The sequence below is a fragment of the Oncorhynchus kisutch genome, linkage group LG2 (genome assembly GCF_002021735.2).
Source record: "Oncorhynchus kisutch isolate 150728-3 linkage group LG2, Okis_V2, whole genome shotgun sequence".
Lineage (NCBI taxonomy): Eukaryota > Metazoa > Chordata > Actinopteri > Salmoniformes > Salmonidae > Oncorhynchus > Oncorhynchus kisutch.
Window position 1 is genome coordinate 20,564,253 of NC_034175.2, and position 23,184 is coordinate 20,587,436.

Genomic DNA, 23,184 nt, shown 5'->3' on the forward strand with positions numbered 1-23,184 from the left:
GTGTTACTTAAAGCAAGTTACACAATAACTTTTTATTTTGTTTCCATATGCGTGATTTACAACAACGCGGTGTAAATGTTAAAATAATGTTTTGACCTATGTACAGTATAATGTACAAAAGTGATCAAGTATATCTGAATTGATACTTACATCAGATCTCGTCAACAGTCACAAAACAGTTGCAGGCAAGTGGCCCTAAAAATCAAACAAGCTAATAACATTTCCAAGGCAGGTGTGACGTAAAAAGAAGAATATTATTATTTCTCCATACATATTAAGTATGAAACAACAGTGCACAATAGTTTAGGAAAAAAAATAAACACTTTCAGTACCACAATAAACCAGAGTGGAAAAAACTTAGGTCAAATCAATAACAAGGAACAAAACAAATAGAAAAGTGGGTATTAATATCATATAAAGCCAGATTGTTCTTCAATAAACCATCAACTAAACCATCAAGTAGTTTTTCATCTGATTCTCTTCTCTTACTCCAACATAATACTGTGTGCAGTAACACTTTTGTATAAAAGCCTAGGATAAGGATTATAAAACACATTTTTATGCATTAAAATACATGAATTAATGTCTATGTTAGATTATATAGTTTGGCTGCGTTTTACAGGCAGAACATTTCTGATCTTTTGCCCAATTACTGTCAAAAGAGCAGATCTGATTGGTCAAAAGATCAATTAGTGGAAAAAGATCAGACTTGGCTGCCTGTGTAAACGTAGCTTTTGAGACATCAACACGATTGGCATAAACATTTCTGAATGAATATGCAGTGTTTTAGACAGTATTATGCATTGTTTATGAATATGTTATGCATTTCTTATGCAAGGGCATTACATCAATATGCTACCTTGAGCATTGAGGTAGTAACAAAACAGGGACAATTAGATACGTGCAATATATCCAGTCCCCCTGTTCATGTACAAAGACACACACACACACACACACACACAGGCACACACACAGAGGCACGCACACACACACACAGGCACAAACTCCACGATCACACACTGCCTAATAAGACTCCATTTGCGCTGTGTATTTTGTAAAACTTCTGCATCTTCAGTAATTTCCCTTATGCAAGCGGGGCCTACAAAAGAGCAAAGAGATTTTACAGTATATAATCTCCCAACAATAAAAAATTAAAAAACTGTTAATGAACATCCAAACTGTGACCCAATGCTCACCTTTAACCCACAGGTGACGCCAGTGTACCCGTTGCGGCAGTGGCAGAAGTTGGGCAGGACACACCTTCCCCCGTTGAGGCATCTCTGCTTACAGATGGCTGTCCGTCAAGCAGAAGGAGTAAATAGTATAGAACGCAATATAAGTACAGGATAAAATTATATAGCTATGTATTGAAACTTGGCAACAATATATCATATTGAATGTGAGAAGGACTGACCGGACTGACACTGTAGGCCTTCCCATCCTGTGGGACAGTGGCAGGTGTTGGGTCCCACACACTCACCACCGTTCTTACACTTCTGCAGGCACACGGCTAAATACACACACGCACACAAACACACAGAGTTGCTTAGCATTGTAAAGGCATCTTTACATGGTGACAGGTTCAGGTTAACAGTGGTTGTACATTATGTTGACACTCACGAATGTTACACCTCTTCCCCCTCCACCCAGAGGCACAGGAGCAGGAGTTGGGCCCCACACACTTCCCCTTGTTCATGCACATGGGGTCGCACACACCTGAAAGACACAATGCAACATGCATTTTTGGCTCAATTAACATAACTGCATGTACATACTAGCTTGCTGCAGGGTTATTACAATTAGGTCCTTTCACGTGCATTTATGTTGGTATAGGGCCTATAACTATTTAATACTGCATGCATACAGTGATGTGGGGTGTTTGGTTGTGTTGGGTGGCAGTGGCTCTTACTCTTCTGACACCGCTTCCCTGTGTAACCCCCGGGGCAGGAGCAGACGTTGTTCCTCATACACTGACCTCCGTTCTTACAGGGAGGGCTGCACACAGCTGGAGGGCACGGCGCACAGTGACACAGCTACAGTTATACCTCACTAAACCACATTACCACCATGCAATAGACTTCTGTGCAAATTGCCGGATCACTCACTAATAGGGGAACAGTAGAATGTGTCATAATCAATTGAGGTTATTGATTGTCAGTGTGATGCCTATTCTTACCAATCTGACATCGGGAGCCATAGAAGCCACCGGGACAGGCACAGATGTTGGGTTTGATACAAGTCCCACCGTTCAAACACACTGGATTGCAGACAGCTGGAGGTGAAGACAATGGAATATTGAGCCCATAGCTAAACATACTGTTGTCGAAAAGAGATACGTTCGTCATGGGCTTCTAAGTAGGAACATGTGGTGTTGATTGGCGTTACCTGAGTTACATGTTGGTCCGTACCAGCCAGACTTGCACTTACACACATCGGGAGAAATACACTCCCCTCCGTTTTCACAGTGCCTGTTGCACACCACTGAACAGAAACACACACACAGACACAGTTACACACGACAACTCCTAACCCCTATACACACATTCCATTTTTTTTAGGCAAGCAGACACTGGTTTAGATAATTGTAGGGAAACATGATATACGCAAGAAAGGATCAAATGGATTATCTCTCACTGATTTCACATCTTGGTCCCACGTAACCGTAGGGACAGGTGCAGAGATTCCTGACCAGACAGGTTCCTCCATGCTGGCAAGATGGCTCACAGTTAGCTACAAACACAGCAACCAAGGGGTGTACAGAGCATCCAGTAAGACAAGGAGAATATATACAATATGTACAATGGAGAACATATAGCCTGTACCCAGATCTGTTTGTGCCATCTTGCCAGCTCCTATTACATCATTGTCAAGCCACACAATGAGTGACAATGAGTTGGCAAGTTAGCACAAACAGATTTGGGGCCAGGATATAGAATACATAGTTAAGAGTTCAAATATGTGTGGGATGATATGTTTACCTTCCTCACATGTTGGTCCGCTGTAGCCCACGGGACAGACACACACATCTGGGCTGACACACTTCCCTTGGTTCTTGCAGTCCGGTCGGCAGACAGCTGAGAAGGTAGGAGGTTAATAGACTAACTGAAAACAACTTATTCTAATTTACAGACATTTTTGCAGAAGTTATTTTGTAACTCTCATAAAGAGCCATAAGAATATAAACTCATCTGTCTCGTCCAACCCTGACTGTTGTTCCCACCTATGTGGCAGTTATATCCGGTATAACCTTCTTTACAAGTGCAGGTGTTGGGTAGAGAGCACTCCATATTCCTTCCACATGGATACCGGCACACAGCTGGAAAACACCACAAACCGTTTCATAGGAACCTACAGTATACGTCCATGTAAGGATTTGAATGTGAAAAATGAATGAAAAAAGAACAAAGACCATATGAATGAAAAACAGACAACAAGAGTGCTAACCGCTAACCTTTGCAGGTGAACCCATCTCCAGTGTAACCATATGGGCAGCGGCCACACTTGAAGGAGCCTGAGACTGTGGGCTCACAGGGAACACCGGAGAAGCAGGGCGAGTCTGCACATGTCACTATGGGAGACAATGACCCCCACCTAAGGTCAGGGGTCAGGTCCACCTTGCTGCTCTGACCTCGGTTGTGATTGGTGGGGGTGGAGACTCTGGTGATAGTTTGGTCCTGGGGGCTAATAGGTGTCTTTCTCTCCACGGAGGGGACTCTCTTGCTACCCGATGAGGGCCCCTCAGTTATCCTCCTGTACTGGGAGGAGGTGGTGCCAGTAATTTCCCTACTGGAGTCTTCTGTCACTTGGGAACGTCCATCTTCTCTGTTGGTGGTAACTGGCCTCTGTCCTGTAAAACACTGGAAGTTAGAGGACAGAGCTTGAAAAGGAACTCAAATGGGATTTGTATAGAGCTAGTATAACTCAAATCACCTCTATCAACTAACCCTGATGACCTAGCTAAATAATACTGGCATAACAGTTAGCTTTACTAGAAGCCAGCTATGAGCCATCAATAAAACAATGGACTAATCCCATATAAGCCCAGATATTTAATAACATTATAATAAACACCTAATCACATGAACCCTGTCAATCATCAGCTAAGTGATCAGGTGACCCTTCTCACCTGTTGTGGTGCTTCTACTACAGGTGTGTCCGTTTCCATGAAGCCCAGGTGGACAGGGTCCACAGATGTACCCTACGGATATGTGTGTGCTCTCGAAGCACTGCACCCCTGGGTAGCATGGTTGTCTGGAGCAGGGGGTCTGGCTTGATGGTTTAACCGTGCCAGAACCCTGGTGACCTCCTGTGGGTACAGCGGGTACAGGCACGGTCACTCTATGAATAGGCTTATAGTCATCACCCTTACCACTGGACGGCTCCAATTTAACTACAGGAGAGGAGGAGGTAGAATATAATTATTCACAGTCAATATAAATATATTGATAAAAGAATGAGGGGTGGGGGTGAGAGGATAGGGGTAGAGAAAGAGAGATACAGAGGGAGGGATAGAAACAGACAGGGAGAGTGGGACCCACTGCAACTCTTCCCGTCCCCGGTGTAACCCTCTGGACAGGAGCCACAGGTGAATGAGCCCAGTGTGTTGTTGCAGCCCACCCCAGGGAAGCACGGCTCTGCGGCACATTCATCCACATCCTCTCTACAGGTATGACCTGGAACACAAAAACAACATCAATGAAATCTCAGCCTTCCCCACACACACACACACAGGATGTAATCCACTAACAAAACATCAACATCTAAATTCACTGAACCAGAAAAGGAAATCTGGCACTGCTTGTATCCAAACACTGAAAGAGTGGCCATAAGGAGTACGGTTCCTATAATGGAGTGTCAAAGCACAGCTTTCTAATTGAATGTTTAAAAATAAGCTGTCAAGAGTCATAAAAGCATCCGAGACCCACAAATGAGCTGCAGTATTAACATGGACAGCATGTACAACGTACAGTGTGTGTTGTAATTCTATTTCTGTCAAGTACAGTACCGGTCATTCCGGGGGGACAGATGCAGGAGAAAGAGTTGGGTCCGTCTATACACTTAACCAGACGGCAGGGGTTGGGTTTACAGTCGTCTATGTCCTCCTCACACCTGTCCCCTGTGAAGCCAGCGGGACAGACACACAGATACTCCCCGCTGCCAGGGGGGAGGTTAATGTTTGTAACACAGGAAGCTCCGTTCAGACAGTCACAGGGCCGCAGAGAGACCTGGACACACACACACACACACAAGTGGGAAGTGTTAGTAGAGCTTAAGTTTAATTCACAAACAGTTTGAAATGAACATATAAGTATGAGGAACAATGATTGACAATCCGTGAGTAATTACTGCATTTTAGTTTTGAATGTCCTGCTAACAGACATACAAAGGAACAGACGCAGAAAGACTAGTGCAGCGGCAGGCTGGACAATAAGGATTGTACATCTAGAGCTCCCTCTCGCTGTAGACAATCAAGAGAAATCTCTAAGAATCCCCATTCACGAAGAGTCAACATAATCAGTCAAGGAATTCGCATCCAAAGTTTCTTATTTTTGCGAATATACTTATTGAACAGTGTTCTCCTCTTTTTAAACCTACCTGTACAGAGGCAAGCGTCTCAGCACTACAATCGTCTGTGATAGTGAACTGAAAGGTCTGTGTGGAGGAGGAGGCAGTAGTGTCAGTAGCCTTCCAGGTGAGCAGGCCAGCGGGGGAGAGGGAGGAGTCACTGGGGCCTGACTCCAGAGTGAACAGCACCACGGAGCCTTCTGGATCCTGAGCCTGCAGCTGGTACACAAAGTTTTCCCCCTGGAATGTCTGCAGACGCCCCTGGGCTGACTGAAACACTGGTGGCTCATTCTCTTCCAGGAGCAGAATAGTCATATTTAGTAATAACCTTAATCATTTCATCATTAATGTCCATATCATTATCTGAGGTACATAATATACAATTATTTTTCCTTTATTTCAACTTGTTTTATTTATATGTTTATCTATCTTTGTAAAAATGTTCTGTTCCTAGTTTGAACCAGTTGTATTCATTTCATGTACTCTGATTGATCTGGAGTGATTTGACCTCATTTTGTATGAAGACTCAAAACACAGCACAAAGAACACATTGAGCCAACCACAATTACAATACCCAGAGGCCTGAAGGTACTATAATGTCTCTGACCCAAATAACACCTTGTTCCCTATAGCACGACCAACCGCGAACTATAGACATACTGTAGACATATTGCAGAGACCTTGCAGCCATGTGTGTTCTCTGTGACTGTGTGCTGTCGTCAGTAGTGGGTGGCAGCAAATACCTTTCAGTTCGCGTGGTATGGATTTGTTTCGAGATGCTGTTGTATAATGTAAACAGCAGTTGTAGAGTAAAAGTACGTTATAGGTAAGAGGACATTGTACTTACTCTCAGCGATGGACCATGTGTATTTGGAGGAGTCTGGTCGGCATATCAGGCAAGGGCTGCTGGGATTGAGGTCTCCCTCTCCATAACACACACTGTCAATGTTGCATGTTTTCTCCTGGGGATTGATACACAGTAACAAAATGTGCATGTACACTACCGTTCAAAAGTTTGGGGTCACTTAGAAATGTCCTTGTTTTTGAAAGAAAAAAACATTTTTCTGTCCATTAAAATAACATCAAAATGATCAGAAACAGTGTAGACATTGTTAATGTTGTAAATGACTATTGTAGCTGTAAATGGCAGATTTTTTATGGAATATCTACAGAGGCGTACAGATGCTCATTATCAGCAACCATCACTCCTGTGTTCCAATGGCACGTTGTGTTAGCTAATCCAAGTTTATCATTTTAAAATGCTAATTGATCATTAGAAAACCCTTTTGCGATTATGTTAGCACAGCTGAAAACTGTTCTGATTTAAATAAGCAACACAACTGGCTTTCTTTAGACTAGTTGAGGATCTGGAGCATCAGCATTTGTGGGTTCAATTACAGGCTCAAAATGGCCAGAAACAAAGAATTCCGGGATGCTGGCGTTCTAGGCAGAGTTGCAAAAGAAAAAGCCATATCTCAGACTGGCCAATAAAAATAAAAGATTAAGAAAAGCAAAGACAAAGCAAAGACACTGGACAGAGGAACTCTGCCTAGAAGGCCATCATCCCGGAGTTGCCTCTTCACTGTTGTCACGCCCTGACCGTAGTTATCTTTGTTTTCTTTAGTATTTTGATTAGGTCAGGGTGTGATGAGGGAGGTTTGTTCGTTTTTGTACTGTCTAGGGTTTTTTGTATGTCTAGATTTTTTTTGTAAGTCTAGGTGTTTATATGTCTATGGTTGCCTGAATTAGTTCTCAATCAGTGGCAGCTGTTAATCGTTGTCTCTGTTTGGGGACCATATTTAGGTAGCCATATTCCTTGGGTATTTTGTGGGTTCTTATTCTATGTTTAGTTGCCTGTCTGCACAACTCATATTTGCGTCACGGTTAGTTTTGTTAGTTTTGTTCAGTGTTCTTTCTTTCAATAAAGAAGTATGTACGCTTACCACGCTGTGCCTTGGTCTCCTCCATATGACGACCATGACAACTGTTGAAACTGGTGTTTTGGGGTTACTATTTAATGAAGCTGCCAGTTGAGGACTTGTGAGGCGTCTGTTTCTCAAACTAGACACTCTAATGTACTTTTCCTCTTGATCAGTGGTGCACTGGGGCCTCCCACTCCTCTTTCTAATCTGGTTAGAGACAGTTTGCGCTGTTCTGTGAAGGGAGTAGTACACAGCGTTGTACGAGATCTTCAGTTTCTTGGCAGAGAATGCCAAGAGTGTGCAAAGCTGTCATCAAGGCAAAGGGTAGCTATTTGAAGAATCTCAAATATAAAATATATTTTGTTTTGTTTAACAATTCTTAGGTTACTACATGATTCCATGTGTTATTTCATAGTTTCATAGTTTCTACAATGTAGAAAATAGTAAATATAAAGAAAAACCCTTGAATGAGTAGGTGTTCTAAAACTTTTGACCGGTAGTGTACATTAAATTACAAACAGAGCATTGGTCACTTTTTGTTTGGGTGAAAAATGTTCTTCAGAATAAACTGGTTGGCATGCATAACTAGTAGGAGTGGTGCTCATATAGCACATGGGGATGTGTGAAACGTACTCCGCAGCCTGAAGTGTCTCTACTTGCGCCACGTAGCTAGCTTTTTTGTGTGGCGCCGATTGGTAAGACACTTCAGGCTGAGGAGTACGTTTCACAGATCCCCATGTGCTACACTCACAGTTTTAAGAGGGTCCGGGCCCATGTGCTGTTTTTTCCTGGTGGGAAAGGGGCCTGAAATTTGAGATAGCCTGAACATCTGTTGAATGTTCCACAACATAATGTACAGTATCTGTTGAATGTTAGTGGCTGAAAAAGAACCCAAACTACGAAAATCTGAGAACATGTTCTCAATCAACTTGGAAAACACAAGGAACAAGGACATGAAAAAAAGTGGAATTGTTACCTTGTTACAAGTATTGAATCATTTAAAGTCAGATTCGAAATCACTAAACAACACATTCTGATCATGCTATCAGAAACATTGTGATTCCATTGAAACCCAGAGAAAAAAACACAAGAGAAACCCACCCTGGATGTACAGAGAACGTCAGCGTTGAGCGTGCAGATCTGACAGGCTCCATCGAACAGGGTCAGGATCTTGGCGTTGCTGTAACCGTAGCCGTCGTTGGACACCTGCCAAGACAACGTTAATGACTTACCTATCAGTGGACTACTGGTAATAAATATTTACAGAAGCTCCTACTATAAGTAAGGGTCTCTTGTCCAAGTTGCACCATCTTGAAAACATCTGGTAGGTGTGCAAACAAACCATATTACAAAACTAGGCCAGAACCCTGCCCTGCTGCAAACAGTACTCTTGTTTAGATCTCTGTTATCCAGCTGTATTTTATGGGTGATTTGCCCTTTCCCAAATGAGTCTGGACCCAAAACATTACTGAGATGTGCTGCATAGCGTTGTTCCACTGACTTTGATCTGCCAGCGTGCCAGGGGTCTGTCGGTGGGCGTATCCAGGTCCAGGCCTGCACTGGGTTGTCTGTACTCCAGGGGGAGCTGACACTCCAAACCTGACACATGCAGGAAGGTAGCCAGGGAAAACTGAGGTTCGTCCAGGGTCCACTCACCATCCACAAACTGGACACACGCAGACAGAGACAGGCGGGGACACTTGGGTCAGAAGTACTGTGCTACAGAAAATAATATCATAGGTATGGAGGTGTGTGTGTGTGTGTGTGTGTGTGTGTGTGTGTGTGTGTGTGTGTGTGTGTGTGTGTGTGTGTGTGTGTGTGTGTGTGTGTGTGTGTGTGTGTGTGTGTGTGTGTGTGTGTGTGTGTGTGTGTGGTGTAATATGGTACCTTTTCCTTCAAAAATTCACACTTGAGTTCATAGGAGTCTTTGAAGCCTTGTCCAAAGACCTGTACAGTGGAGCAGTCACTCTGTCTGACATCACACAGTCCCTCATTCTCCAGCTCTGTGATCTCTGGAGTCTGGTCTTCACCATCCCAAACGACACCAGAAACAGACACAAATGAGAAGCAAAATAAATGTCAGCAGGTTTTTAACAAATCGCTTCACTAGGATTAGCAAATTACTGTGATATGTCTTTCATTTTGATGAGCTATGAGCCAAACCCTGGCCTAGTGTTGACTTACAATATGTATGATTGACTTAGAATATAGATGTGTGTTACAGATCCAACCCTCCCCTCTTCTCACCAGAGATAACGCTGCAGTCGTAGGAGCCGAACCCGGGGAAGCACACACACCCCCACTCTGAGCACTGGCCATTCCCATTACATAGATTAGGACACTTGAGGAAGGACAGCATCTCCTGGTGCTCTCCCTCTCTCTCGCTCTCCTCCACTAGCCTCCTCTCACACTCGTTCTCAAGCAGAGGCAGAGTAGCACCCACCCAGGCCTGGTCGTCCTTTAGCTGGAGGTCGCTGACGCACATAGCCACCGCCTGGCTCACTATGACCGGGCCTAACAGCCGGCCGCAGCCCAGGGCCACGCTGGAATTAGCCACCGCCCGCTGGCACTGCACCCTGGCCTGGTGCTGTGTTAGCCCAGACAGGGTGGGCCAGGTGGGGGCAGGGGAGGACTCGGGCCGGGCAGTCAGCTCGTGGTCCTCAGGGAAGAAGTAGGTGAAGTCCTCCAGGTCGGACTGGCTCAGGCCCTGGTACGGCGTGTTGGGGAGGAACTGGTAGGACTGGCGCCTTCCACGGCTCCTCTGGTTGTTGGTTCCATGGCTGGAGCCTGTTAGGGTAGAGCCTCTCTCTACAGGCTGGGGGGCGGTGTCCTCGGCCCGGCCGTGCTGGTTGGAGTTCCATGAGGGGTGGTCGTGGTGGCCTTTGAACAGATCTACTGAGTTGTATTCGGCGGTGACATCCAGAGTGGGGATGATACTGTGGAGTCTCACGTTGCCATGGTGAGAACAGGAGGAGTCAAAGCCAGGGATTGCCTGAGACCTGGTTCGCGGGGACGTGGGGCGGGACTCTTCTTCACAGTTACAGTACCTGTGAGGGTTTGGGGCGCTCTGATAGGATGTCACGGTGTCAAACAAGCTGCTACCAGGAGGGAGTCTGCCAGAAGAGAAATAAATACTTAAATAAATAAATACTATCAAATAGGATCTCTATGGAAATACATTCAACAAGTAATAATGTAACATAACCACAGCTGAAAGAGCTCATGTAAAATGTTCAAAATGATTCATATCCATCATTTGAAAGAACAGTCTCAGGTCCGGACTTTGTCATTGCACTTGGGACAATGGGACAAAGCTCCCGCTTTGCAGATCTAAAGAAACTGTACAGAAATAGGAATTACAATGAAAGCTGCAGTGCAATCATTGATAGGCTGGTTAGAACCATCACCACATATCTTCTTCAGATCTGCAAAACGTTAGGGGCTAGAGGTTGATTTGAGACTTGGCATCAGACTAACTTCCATTCAGAGATGAAGGCTGCTACGTCTTCGTTGTCCAGCGCTGCGCCCCCTGCTGTGTGGAGGTCATTGTGGGTCTGTCCGTCATACGTCCCACACAGGCCCTGGGTTTGGCTCCAGTCTGAGCTGGGGGCCCTCAGGGTCAGACTCATGCCCCAGTCAGACACATCGGCACGCACAAATGCCCCAGACGAGAAGGTCATCTACAGCACAGACAGAAATGGCATTAAATCCTATTCTATTCTGTTGTATTTAATTTGATTTTGCTCTATTCTATTACAACTAAATTATTTTCTGCTTTCCAGTGCGTCGCCATATCATCACAGTCTGTATCATATCATAATTAGCATAAACAATTGAGTACCGACTTTGCACTGTAAGTTTACACTGCCTTTCTCAACACCCTATTGGCTAATGACTACTTCCTGTGGGCGTGGGCTTCAACTCAGTGACCTTTTATTTTTCCTGCCACCACCAACTCATCGGAGGACAACTTTAAAAAAAAAAAATTGTTATGTTACACTTTATTTATTTATTCACTCACTGTGACTTTGCGTCCTTGGTAAGACTCAGTGATGCGGATGCCGCTCTTGCCCACGTCCCTGTTCTTCACCGACAGGTGCGGCCTGGTGTCCCCCAGCTCTCCATTGCACATGTCGAAGGCTATGACGTCACCGCCGTCTCTTGCCACGAAACCGCACGTGCACGAGGCGTGGTGGACAACGCTCCCACACTCCCATTGGCGCACATGGACCTCGAATGGCTGCCTCGTGCTCTTGTACAACACAAACGTCCCGATCTGGTAGTTGTCATACTGCCTGGAAGGAAAAGCATGAAATACATAACAGTATCAGCTACTTTAATGGGTATTCATGTGATTGTTATCATATTTGCAGGCTAACATTGCCTTGACTGCATCGATCATTATGGCTGACTATAAAGGAGTGACTGAAGTACCTGCCATCAAACGTGATGATGTGAGGATCAGTGAAAGAGTAGCAGTATGCAGAGGGAACATCCGTCACTGTGATCTGAAAACACAGAGCAGATGTCACATATCAAATATCATTTATTTCATTTTCACATTCAGCTATCTAGATGAGAAAATAAAGTGCAAACAGTACATGCTTATATGAGTAGGTTGGCAACTTACAGTTTGTGTATGGGCACTGTGGCAGTGAGAAAATGTACATTATATAGTATATACAGCATCATAGCATATTCTGCATTGAGTGAGTTAAGTGTTACAACCTAGACTGGTCCCAGATCTGTTAACAACCTAGACTGGTCCCAGATCTGTTAACAACCTAGACTGGTCCCAGATCTGTTAACAACCTAGGCTGGTCCCAGTGTCACACCTACTCCTGCTCCCCTCCCTCCCTGCCTCTGGCGCTCGACTTTGTCGGTCTACTAACCACCATCATTATTACGCACACCTGTTCCCCATCATTATGCACACCTGGTCGTCATTCCCTCCCTGATTACCTCCCCTTTATTTAGCCCTCAGTTGTCTTCAGTCACTAGGTGTTATTGTTTTCTCTCAAGTTCAGTACGCTCCTCATGTTTGTTCATCTGTATTATTCAACTCACTTCTGCACCGGTTTCCTGACTCCCGGCCTATACATTACACCCAGATCGGTTAACAACCTAGACCGGTCCCAGATCTGTTAACAACCTAGACCGGTCCCAGATCGGTTAACAACCTAGACCGGTCCCAGATTGGTTAACAACCTAGACCGGTCCCAGATCTGTTAACAACCTAGACCGGTCCCAGATCGGTTAACAACCTAGACCGGTCCCAGATCGGTTAACAACCTAGACCGGTCCCAGATCTGTTAACAACCTAGACCGGTCCCAGATCGGTTAACAACCTAGACCGGTCCCAGATCGGTTAACAACCTAGACCGGTCCCAGATCTGTTAACAACCTAGACCGGTCCCAGATCTGTTAACAACCTAGACTGGTCCCAGATCTGTTTATGCTGTCTTGCAAAGTTTTATGCCAAACAGTGTGACAATGACCATAGGAGTTGGCAAGACAGCACAAACAGATCTGGGACCAGGCTAATAACAACCGCCACTCTCCTCCCAACCCATCACAAGGGTGTTTTTTTCCAGTTCCAGTACCTGGACACTCTGTGGTGTGTAGCCACTCCAGAGGAAGTTGGATGTGACGATGGGGTTGACAGAGATCTGTGTCGTCCTGTCCCCGTCCCTGAGGAAGTCTGTGACCGCACTGAGGTGAACCAGGGCCTGGCTACACACCCCGTTACGACACCCCAGGCTCTGGGAGAGATCCACCCGGCACGACGACAACACCACGTCTGGACCCAGCAGATCGTCTCCTACGGAGGAACAAATAGATCATTTCATGGTTGTTGTCATTGGCTTTGTTTTTGTCTATTTTGTAGGGATACCAACATGTCAATATGCGTTGTCACTGGAGAATCAAGACACTTTGTAAATAAAACGTATTGCCGAAATCAGTAATAAAAAATACAACGTTTTGAACAATCTAACTTTACTGTGGTGATACTGTGAGTACGCAGGATTACTTACGAAGCATTTACCTTGATTGTTTGTACTCAGGTGTAAGGAGAGAGTACACTCCTCTGTGGTGGAGGAGGAGGCATCGCCAGGACAGGGGACAGGGATGGTACTCTCCACAGTCAACTCATAGTCCTTCCCATCCTCAGACACAGTAGTCACCTCTGGTCTCAACTGCAGAGACAAGTCACAAGAGAAATTCTGACTAACCAGTGACTATTTAAAACAAAGAGGAGACACACAAACCCAGACCCAGAGAGAGACAGACAGACAGGCATGCACGCACACACGACTTACACACTTTTACACATACTCAAACACCAAATCCTTGAAATAGTATTCTCTATCTCTTTGACTTACCCTGATCCCGGCGAAGAACTCTCCGCTCTCCGCTGGGGCTCCCTGGATGTCCGGCGAGTCCAGGAAAAAACTGGAGCAACTGCAGTAAATCTGCCAGAGAGGGAAGGACAGCCACAGCCGTTCAGGAGGAAGAGAGAGGCTACAGTTCAGGATGTAGAAAAGCCTTTATAGTTGAAGACAGGTGATAGACATGATACCACAGTAAAAAAAAAGCAACGTGTATGACAGAGATAAAAGGATGACATGACAATATACTGCCAAACTTTGATGACCGGTGGCAGTCTAGGTTTTCAACACGGCCAGCTCTATTGCCCATAACCTCACTTGTAAAACATATTCACTTCAGTTTTGAGAGAGAGCTCGGAAGCGAGCATTATTTTTTTTGCGTTTGACTGTTTTACAAGCGAGGTAGAAGCGACCCGTAACCACAAGTCTCGGGTCAAATTACACTACCCTCGATCTTAACTTTAACCATTAGAGAGAGGAAAAATATCTGACCCTGCGTCAGTGGTTAGGGGTAACTTCTACCCACCTTGTCCCCCAGTCGGAGGTTGATCCCATCCAGCTCGATGAAGGCAACGGTTTGGACAGTAGTCTCCTGTTTCAGTTCCTCTTTGATGCCTTGGGGGGAGAGGCGAGACCAGGCAACCACATAGCCTAGGGAGCTGTTCAGGCTATGGCCCTCGAAGCTGCACTTCAGGTAGACGATGCTCCCAGAGAGCTCTGCTACTATCACAGGTACCGCTGGGGAAGGAGGCTGTTTGGCTGGAAGGGATAACGGAGTCGTGTTCAGTAGGGTACACTGAAGCAAAATGTTTAGCAACATATTTTATTGGACAAAATTAGACAAAATGGGTAGTTTCACTCAGTTTTCTTCCTACTGAGCATGTAACTGGTATTTACATGGATATAGCAGGTAACAATGTATACAGCATGAGATGGTTGTGTATAATAGAAGCTTGGCTGAATGTTTTTGTCCGTGACCCACCAAGTAATCAAAATCTATATTTCAGGCAAAGATCCAGTGATCAGCCACTGCCTTCCAGTGAGTCCCGACATGTTGGTATATTTCTGTAACTCTAATCAGGGAAAGGGGCCAAACATAACAAACCAAAACAGTAGGTACCTAAATGGTAGGTACCTTCTCCTACTCATAGTATCGCTTCCAACTTGATAACTTCTTTTGTGTGAATAAAAGTTCATTAAACCATCCACCTATGCCCCCAGCCCCCCTCCTCCTTCGCCCTAAAACCGTCAGAGGGATCAATCACGACCTCGCCGAGAGATGTCGTCATGGAGACAGGGCGAGGGAGGCAGGACACACATGCTTAGCTCATTAAGAGGACCTGAGAAGGGCCTGTTGCTGCATTCCACACCGCATGGCAATTCTGACGTGGATTGTTGTGGTGCCTGACTTTAACAAGGGCCTCCTATAGAGCCAGACAACACACAGGAGGCAGAGAGCTCACTCACCTTTACACGCTCCATCAACCTCCACCTCGTCAGGACCACACCCCCCCGTCGCAGAGTCTGACACCTCTACATGGTGAAAGACAGCAGGACAATCAACAACGGTGGTCTTAGCAGTTAAGTCACAAGCACAAGCACATAAATAACAGTTTAATGAGTTACATGCAGTTTGTGCTAATTCTTTAAAGTTTTTACAGTTGTATCATGTCACCTTTATATACGCTATTACCACTATAATAATAATAACATTTGTTATATTCTATTTTAGGAGCATGTACAGCATTTAGCAAACACTTGTAAAAGAAACCTAAAGTAATGTCTTGTTTACATTGACACATACAGTAAGAGATCAAAGCATAGACCATTGGCAATACGCTATGAAAGTGATGCACTTTGGACTGCACTTCTGGGGTCAGCCCTAATCTTTTGAATGGGCTTGACGATTATATCATCAAATTCATGAAAACACGTTTGTTTATACAATTATATTTGTGTTTGTGGATGAATGAACTTTAATGACATTTTGGCGCTGAAGACCATAGCGCTCCGTTTTTGCCCATTGAAGAAAGAAAAAACTACAAGGCTACTTCCTGGGAAATGCAGTCTCACTTTCATAGCGTACGGAGCTCCTCATTGCCTCCACCTAAACAGACTATCGTAAACAGCTGCTGTACCCTGTGCGCAGTAGCCCATGCAACCCTGGGTGGGCTGGAGCAGGTAGACGTAGAAGTCTCCACAGTTGCGCACGGTGACAGGGATGCGGAACAGGCAGCAGTCCTTACTGCTGCTGAGGAAGAACTGCCAGGTGGCACAGGCCGTCAGCTGTGTCACCTCCAGGGGCCGCGGAAGACTCTCGCCCTCCCCCAGAGACAGCCAGACTGGGGCCTGGGTCCCACAGTGGTTCACCTGGTGGACACAGATGAAGAAAATAGAATAAGACTACTTTAGCCTGGTTCTAGATCTGTTTGCACTGTCTTGCAAACTTCTAGCCACTCATTGTGATAATAAGTAAAACAGCACAAATATGTCTGGGACCAGGCTAGTTTATACTGGGTGGTAATAAAACAAGCACATTGGTTATGATTTGTAGGGCGAAACTTTGCAGGTAACAACGGCAATATGACACATGATAATGCCCTGGGAAGAAGAGGAAGCTGACACCTCTGATGAATCCTTCAGTCGGAAGCACAGCAGGCAGCCCAGAGAAAATGAGGAACATCTTTCTCTTGCTCTCTGTCTAACCATGTCTCTCTCTAACCCTGTCTCTCTCTCTCTAACCCTGTCTCCCAGTCTCTCTCGTTTCTCTCCTGTCACTCCTGTGTCTCTAATATCTCTTTCCTGTCTCTCGCTCTCTTTGGTCCTGTGCTTAATGCTGATACCATCCCAGTCTCCTTGGAACAAAGAGCCTATGTTCACTTCAAAGGGCAAGACTAGCACTCATGTTACCACTGCAATGACTTGGCTACTCACTGAAAAGTACTCAAGTGCAAGAAGAGCTTAAGAAAAGAAAGAAAATATTTACTAAATAAACTAAAGTAAAAAATGTTAATGAATTAACACAGTAAAATAACAATAACGAGGCTATATACATGGGGTACCGGTACCGAGTCAATGTGCGGGGATACAGGTTAGTCAAGGTAATTTGTACATAGGGGTAGATAGGGGTTAAGTGACTACGCATGACCAGAGCCGGTGTAGTAGGATTCAATCTTAGTCCTGTATTGACACGTTGCCTGTTTGATGGTTCATCTGAGGGCATAGCGGGATTAGTGCCCCGCTCCTTGAAAGCGGCAGCTCTAGCCTTTAGCTTGGTGTGGATGTTGCCTGTAATCCATGGTTTCTGGTTGGGATATGAACGTACGTTCAGCGGGGATGACGTCTTCGATGCACTTATTGATGAAGCCGGTGATTGAGGTGGTATACTCTTCAATGCCATTGGATGAATCCCGTAACATATTCTAGTCTGTGCTAGCAAAACAGTCCTGTAGCGTAGCATCCGGGTCATCTGACCACTTCCGTATTGAGCGAGTCACTGGTACTTCTTGCTTAAGTTTTTATTTGTAAGCAGGAATCAGGAGGATAGAATTATGGTCATATTTGCCAAATGGAAGGCGGGGGAGAGCTTTGTATACATCTCTGTGTGTGGAGTAAAGGTAGTCTAGAGTTTTTTCCCATCTGGTTGCACATGTGACATGCTGGTAGAAATGAGGTAAAACAAGGCACCCCGATCTCCGCCCCCTGTATTTCCATATTCACTTCACGCGAACGACGGCATTTGGTCCTGGTCTCGGAGAAGCAAAATATCCTTCACGTCCGTCTCATTAAATAAAAAGTATTCGTTACGTTTGAGGTGAGTTATTGCTGTTCTCATATCCAGCAGCAATATTATGTACAAAATAAGTTACAAACAATGCAAAAACACCAAAAAAAATGTTACAGTTGGTTAGGAGCCCGTAAAATGGCAGCCTCTCCGGCGCCATTGTAAGATCTTATATCATGAGGACAATATTTTTCTGTACTGTTCTGACTGAGGCATTGCTATGAAAGACCACCTAAACCAGGGGTGTCAAACACATTTTTCTCTGGGGGCCACATTTCGGTGATTATTAGTGAGCTGGACACAGTCAAGAAATGGGTGTTAGTCGACACGGAGGGGGATGGGTTGACCTCCATACATTGTAACATGGTTTGAGACCTAGAGAGAAAAAGTACTATGAAATAAAATGTATCCTCTGTATTTACCTCCACACATTGTGTGGGCATGCTGGCGGGCTTGTCAAAGATCTGGAACTGGTACCAGCCTGGTATGAGGGAATGGTCACAGATGAAGTCCTGGAGGGCTGACTGCTGCAGGCTGCGGGAGCTGAAACTGGTGCTGCGGTATGGGTTCTGGAGCAGAGAGTGACCCCCCGGAGCACATTCTGGGGGAAGCACTGAGGATAGACACAAGCAGACAAACATGCAGCACGAACATGAGTGAATAAGGTGCTGCTGTGTTTTCCACTCAAAGCATGTACACACGCAAGCATATGCACATAATTTGATTTGAAGTTACCGATCTCAAGTTACCCCCCCCCCCCCCCCCAACACACACAATCAACTGAGTTAGCAATGAAACACTGTCAATACTAAGTTGCAGCCATGTAATAACTAGGCCTAACCTAATCATTATGGGAGTTATGGGATTATGAGACAAATTAATGTTGAAAATATGCTGATCTTGGTGATCTTGTTTGTACTTTTGTGCATAAAAACAACATTTATTTGGAGATATTAACAAAACAACAATTTTTTGGAGTTGGAACGTCGAGGAGTTGTGACTAGAGGCAGTACAACTACGACCGGAAGTTACTTTTCGCATGCAGGTTAGGAGAGCATTTTAGCTAAACCTAACCTTTTTCTAACCTTAACATAAGTCTCCTAACCGGCCACATTAATTATCCTAACCTGCTACGAAAAAGTAACTTCCGGTCGTAGCTGTACTCCCACTAGTTAGAACCAAAAATGGTGACATCATAGACCAACATCGACATTCTAGGTGCATCAATCAAACAATTACTTAACTAAACAACAAAGTACTGTACTTTCAAAAAATAGTGTTAAAATAACTGTTTATAACTATGGAGGATCATAACCCTTTCCAGAGTAACGCCTTCACATCTGACTCAACACAAGGTAAGCATTTTATGTTCAATTACTATTCCAACCTCTCAAAACTGTCTGTTAGCTTTTTAGCTCTCTAACTATCTATGCTTTATGCTTTATTCTAAATTTAGCATGAAATTATCATTTTGGATGACAGAAACTAACAAGGCAAAGGCATAATGACTTTACAAATGCATTTATTCATAATATACTGTACAAAATATTTTGTGAATCAAAAAATGATCATCGGGTTTCCTTTCAGGGAAGAGGGGAGACAACAAAGAAGACGGCCATCATTGGAGAGGTTGGTGACTGGTGATGGCGTGAACAGTGCAAAGAGGGAGGTGAAAAGAGGGATGGTGAAAGGAGTTTAGGTGAGAGTAACCCTAGTCCTGTGACGTGTGCTGTGAAGGAGCTGGTCCAATGTCCAAGGAGCGGCGCTGCAGATGGAGGTGGGGACAGAACAGGTTCAGACATTTCCTCATCCAGGAAGCAGAAAGGTAGCGTTAAGGGGGGTACGTTTGGGGCAGGGCCTACCCCAAAGGCTCCCCAACTGCCAAGGAGCCGTCTGGGTCATCAGATGATGCAGTCTGTTCAGGTCTTCCACAAACTTGGGGTAAAAGCACAGACATCCAATAAGTCCAACCAGTCCATTCCCAATGAACAAATGACAGAAGACAATCTGCTAGACTTTGATCTGCTAGACTTTGATCTGCTAGACTTTGAGACGATTCATGTTACCGTAGCAAACAGTAACTCCTCAGTGGTGTAAGTAAGAATACAAGATGATGTAAATACTATTGGGGCATCCCAAGCTGAACATCCTTCGTCTGCAAAACCAACTGTCTTTGACAACCCAATAACACTTGACAACCTATCACAGACGTCTGCTAGCTCCACAACCAAGTCCGTCTCCCCATCCTGTCAAGAGTAGGCAACCAACTTAACCACGGGGAACAATATACTCCCAACCCTTCGCGCCACCCACTACCCAAAACTACACCCTGTTCAAAGCCCCCAACCCTCACCCAAGGAGAAGGTACCGTGGTTCTCGCCATCAGTTTCCCTCGTTACCCAACACGTGCCATCACCCAACCCCTCCTGGGCAGTACGGGAGGTTACCCCCGCCTGATTCCCTCTACTTCCCCAGCCCGTGGCAGGCTTCGGTGTCCATTTCTCTGTGGCAGAGGGAGGAGAGGGATACTTCCCCAGCCCGTGGCAGGCCTTGGTGTCCATCTCTCTGTGGCAGAGGGAGGAGAGGGAGGACAGAAGACCCAGCAGCAGATCCAGTGTCCCGGATCACCAAACAGGGCTGTTCATCAACAGGGACCAGTACACTCTGGAGAAATACCTGAGTATTCCCACAGTACCTCCATGCTGAAGGGCACCATGAGCGCCTGGTAAAAAAAACCTCATGGATCTGGAATAACTGAATGGCATTTTTGGTTTGGTTTGAACATGTACTTCGTGTATCTTTTCGTAAACTATAGTGGTGCACGGGGTATACTACAAAAGATGGTAAAGATGGTTCACGTCTATGTTTTCCACATTGACTGTCACTGTACTGCATGCAAGTCACGGGCAGTCATGTTCCACTAATTCATTGATTTACATACAGGGAAGTGTTATTGTCAAATCCACTATGCAGAGTGAGGAGATCCACTTTGAACGTGATTGTCTTCTACTTCCCCTACATCTATGTTGTAATTGAATGTATCCAATGACAGTCCCAGCTGGGAGCAGTCAGAGTGGAAGTGTCTAGTATGAAAGGATCCGTTACCAAACATGGCGTCTCCAATATTGATCAGGAACTAAGTCGTAGCCAAAGCTAACAGCCGTATTATTTATAGGCTTCCAAGTCAAGTAGAGACACTTCAGCTCTGGCAGGATGTGACTGCTAATGTCCATATGCTCCGCTTTAATATATGCCATCACATGAGAGGTATCATAAAAGGGGGAAGGAATATGAGGTACTTGCTATTCAATGGCATGTGGTAAAAAACTGCTGTGGTGATCAGAATTTTGCTTACGATAAGCATGTTTAAAGCAGCATCAAAGACAGTCTGACTTCTCGGTTTAGGGTGAAATGTGAAATTGAAACAGGAGGGAAAGAATTTATTTGGAGCATACCGAAGCAAGACCCTTGGGTGTTGGACAGAATCTAAATGAAAGACATCCTCTTGAAACTTTGCTGAGAGGGAAAGTAGGGCCTACTGCAAATACAGCTGTTCTGAAGCAGGAATGTTTGGTAGTTGCCACAGTAACACCAGCTGTGTTCACCTGAGTAACAATTCTGACACCACAGTCAGGTAATGGTGGAGCAACATTGTAAAAAAATTCAAGAATGTGCTACTGATGCTCTTGATTTTATGTAGGTGTGCCCTTTACAATGTATCTGGCATAAGAGCAGAGGATAAAAATGAACATTCAGTACAATTACCAACAACACTTATTAGAACAAGATCATGGTAAGTGTGTTGTTTGAACGTCTTTTAGAAGCATAACCACAAAACAAAAAATGATGAAACAATCAGAAATTGCTTAACAAGGAAAAAGTGTACTTAGGTCATACTACCATCAAATATGATTACTATTTAATTGCAAGCCTAACAAAAATATAATGTCATGATTTCTCAAATATTTAATATCAAACTAATTTGATTGTCTTCAATATACAGCACAGAATATGGGCCTAGATTCTGCTCTTCCAAACATTTCCACAGAGGCCTACACCTCTGGAGGTTTTATCCAGCCATCTACTCCGTGTGAGAGCTGTGGGACTTAAAGGCCAAAATGAGATGAGTGAGAGTATTCGCAGCCAAGTGAAAAGTCATAGCCCAACAAACTATGACATAGTGACGACAGTCGGACAAGCCGTTGCAGGTGACGACAGGAGCTTTCAGAGCTACCCTATCACCGTTCACTGTCAGCAGCGCCTGGTCAGCCCGTCTCTCTTCGGGCCAAGACGGGAACTCTCATAGTCAGTGTCCTGGGATACCCTTCAGCACCATATCCCTGTCAGAGTAGGCGGCCCTCATGGACACTGTGTCTCTTCCCACCTTGGCCACAGGGTTCAAAGGCTTGTGTGGTTGGAGAAGGAACAGACAGGCTTGGCCCCTGCTGCCTCCAATGACAGGTCAATAGACTGCCATAGCAATGAGAGTCGTAGGTATGTGCCCTTAGATGACAGCACCTCGATTGAGGTATGCATGCCACAGATTTACACCATTCTTACCAGATGGACAAGACTAAGGAATTGAGAGAGCAGGTACAAAAAAATCACCCGAGACTTTATCTGGCTGAAATAAATGATATATTTTCAGCATTAAAAACGGTATTGCCACATTTTCTTCCATAGCTATGCTACATGTATCCCCCAGTTCATAAAGTAGGCCTACTGTTTTCATAATATTAATCGTAAACCATGTCCGTTGAAAAAATAAGCTTGAAACCCATTGGTAGGCTACAGGTCATTTTAGCACTTCATTTTACGGTCTACATACAATTTAGTCCCAATTTGGCATGATCAATTAATTACATTGGCATATCACTCACCTGTTTGACAAAACGTTGTATTGGGGAGTAAAATTATGAGGAAATACAAAAGATCCAAAACTATTTTAAGTTTCATCGCTCACGACCCAATGTGAAGCCTTCCAAAATGACCACTGACAGACCACGGTTTTACGAAGGTCCTTGGCTCCTCAACGGGTATGCTCAGTTCAGCTGTTTTCGGTTTTCCAATAGCCTACAAAAAAAGAGTAGGGAAATAGAAATAAACGACAATCAAAGACACAACCGAGCGTTAAAGAAAGTCAGTTTCTAAGAGGTTCACAAGAGCTGATAAAAGCACTTTCCCCGGCACACCGGACTGCGGCGCGTGACCACAAACTCCAAGAGGAATAGCAGCATCATATTAGGAGGAGCGTCCACGAACCTTATCTCCACCGAATCTACAGCCGCGACTGTTTGGACAAGGACAAGCGATGACAGGATTAAAGTCGGGGACTATTCAACTGCATCAGCAGGAAAGTGGTCAAGTCGTCATCATGATTGTGGTCATTCATTCACTGAGAACGGATGCAGCTTTCCATTTTGAGCAAATGTAAAAATGGTAGGCTTAAATTAATGAAATAAAAGTAGAATGTGTGGCTTTTTTGTTGTTGAAAATAATGGACAGTTATTACAATGTTTGTTCT

At 44.7% G+C, this 23,184-nt stretch overlaps 1 protein-coding gene across 1 annotated transcript; it reads right to left on the bottom strand.

Annotated features, from left to right (window-relative positions):
* Positions 1 to 3: 3 nt before the first annotated feature.
* Positions 4 to 22,841, bottom strand: LOC109909128 (von Willebrand factor D and EGF domain-containing protein). Its single transcript, XM_020508077.2, has 31 exons — positions 22,541 to 22,841; positions 18,083 to 18,273; positions 16,015 to 16,246; positions 15,344 to 15,409; positions 14,403 to 14,635; positions 13,871 to 13,960; positions 13,534 to 13,684; positions 13,091 to 13,308; positions 11,922 to 11,995; positions 11,509 to 11,782; positions 10,965 to 11,167; positions 9,735 to 10,600; positions 9,375 to 9,511; positions 8,989 to 9,153; positions 8,589 to 8,693; positions 6,413 to 6,527; positions 5,596 to 5,858; positions 5,006 to 5,225; positions 4,539 to 4,673; positions 4,127 to 4,390; positions 3,452 to 3,847; positions 3,221 to 3,316; positions 2,979 to 3,074; positions 2,635 to 2,730; positions 2,386 to 2,481; positions 2,177 to 2,272; positions 1,910 to 2,005; positions 1,621 to 1,716; positions 1,415 to 1,510; positions 1,197 to 1,294; positions 4 to 1,099 (listed from the first exon to the last, which is right to left on the bottom strand). Exons 1-31 carry the CDS (start codon positions 22,614 to 22,616, stop codon positions 1,085 to 1,087), a joined length of 5,355 nt encoding a protein of 1,784 aa, XP_020363666.1. The 5' UTR covers positions 22,617 to 22,841; the 3' UTR covers positions 4 to 1,084.
* Between the last annotated feature and the right edge of the window lie 343 nt (positions 22,842 to 23,184).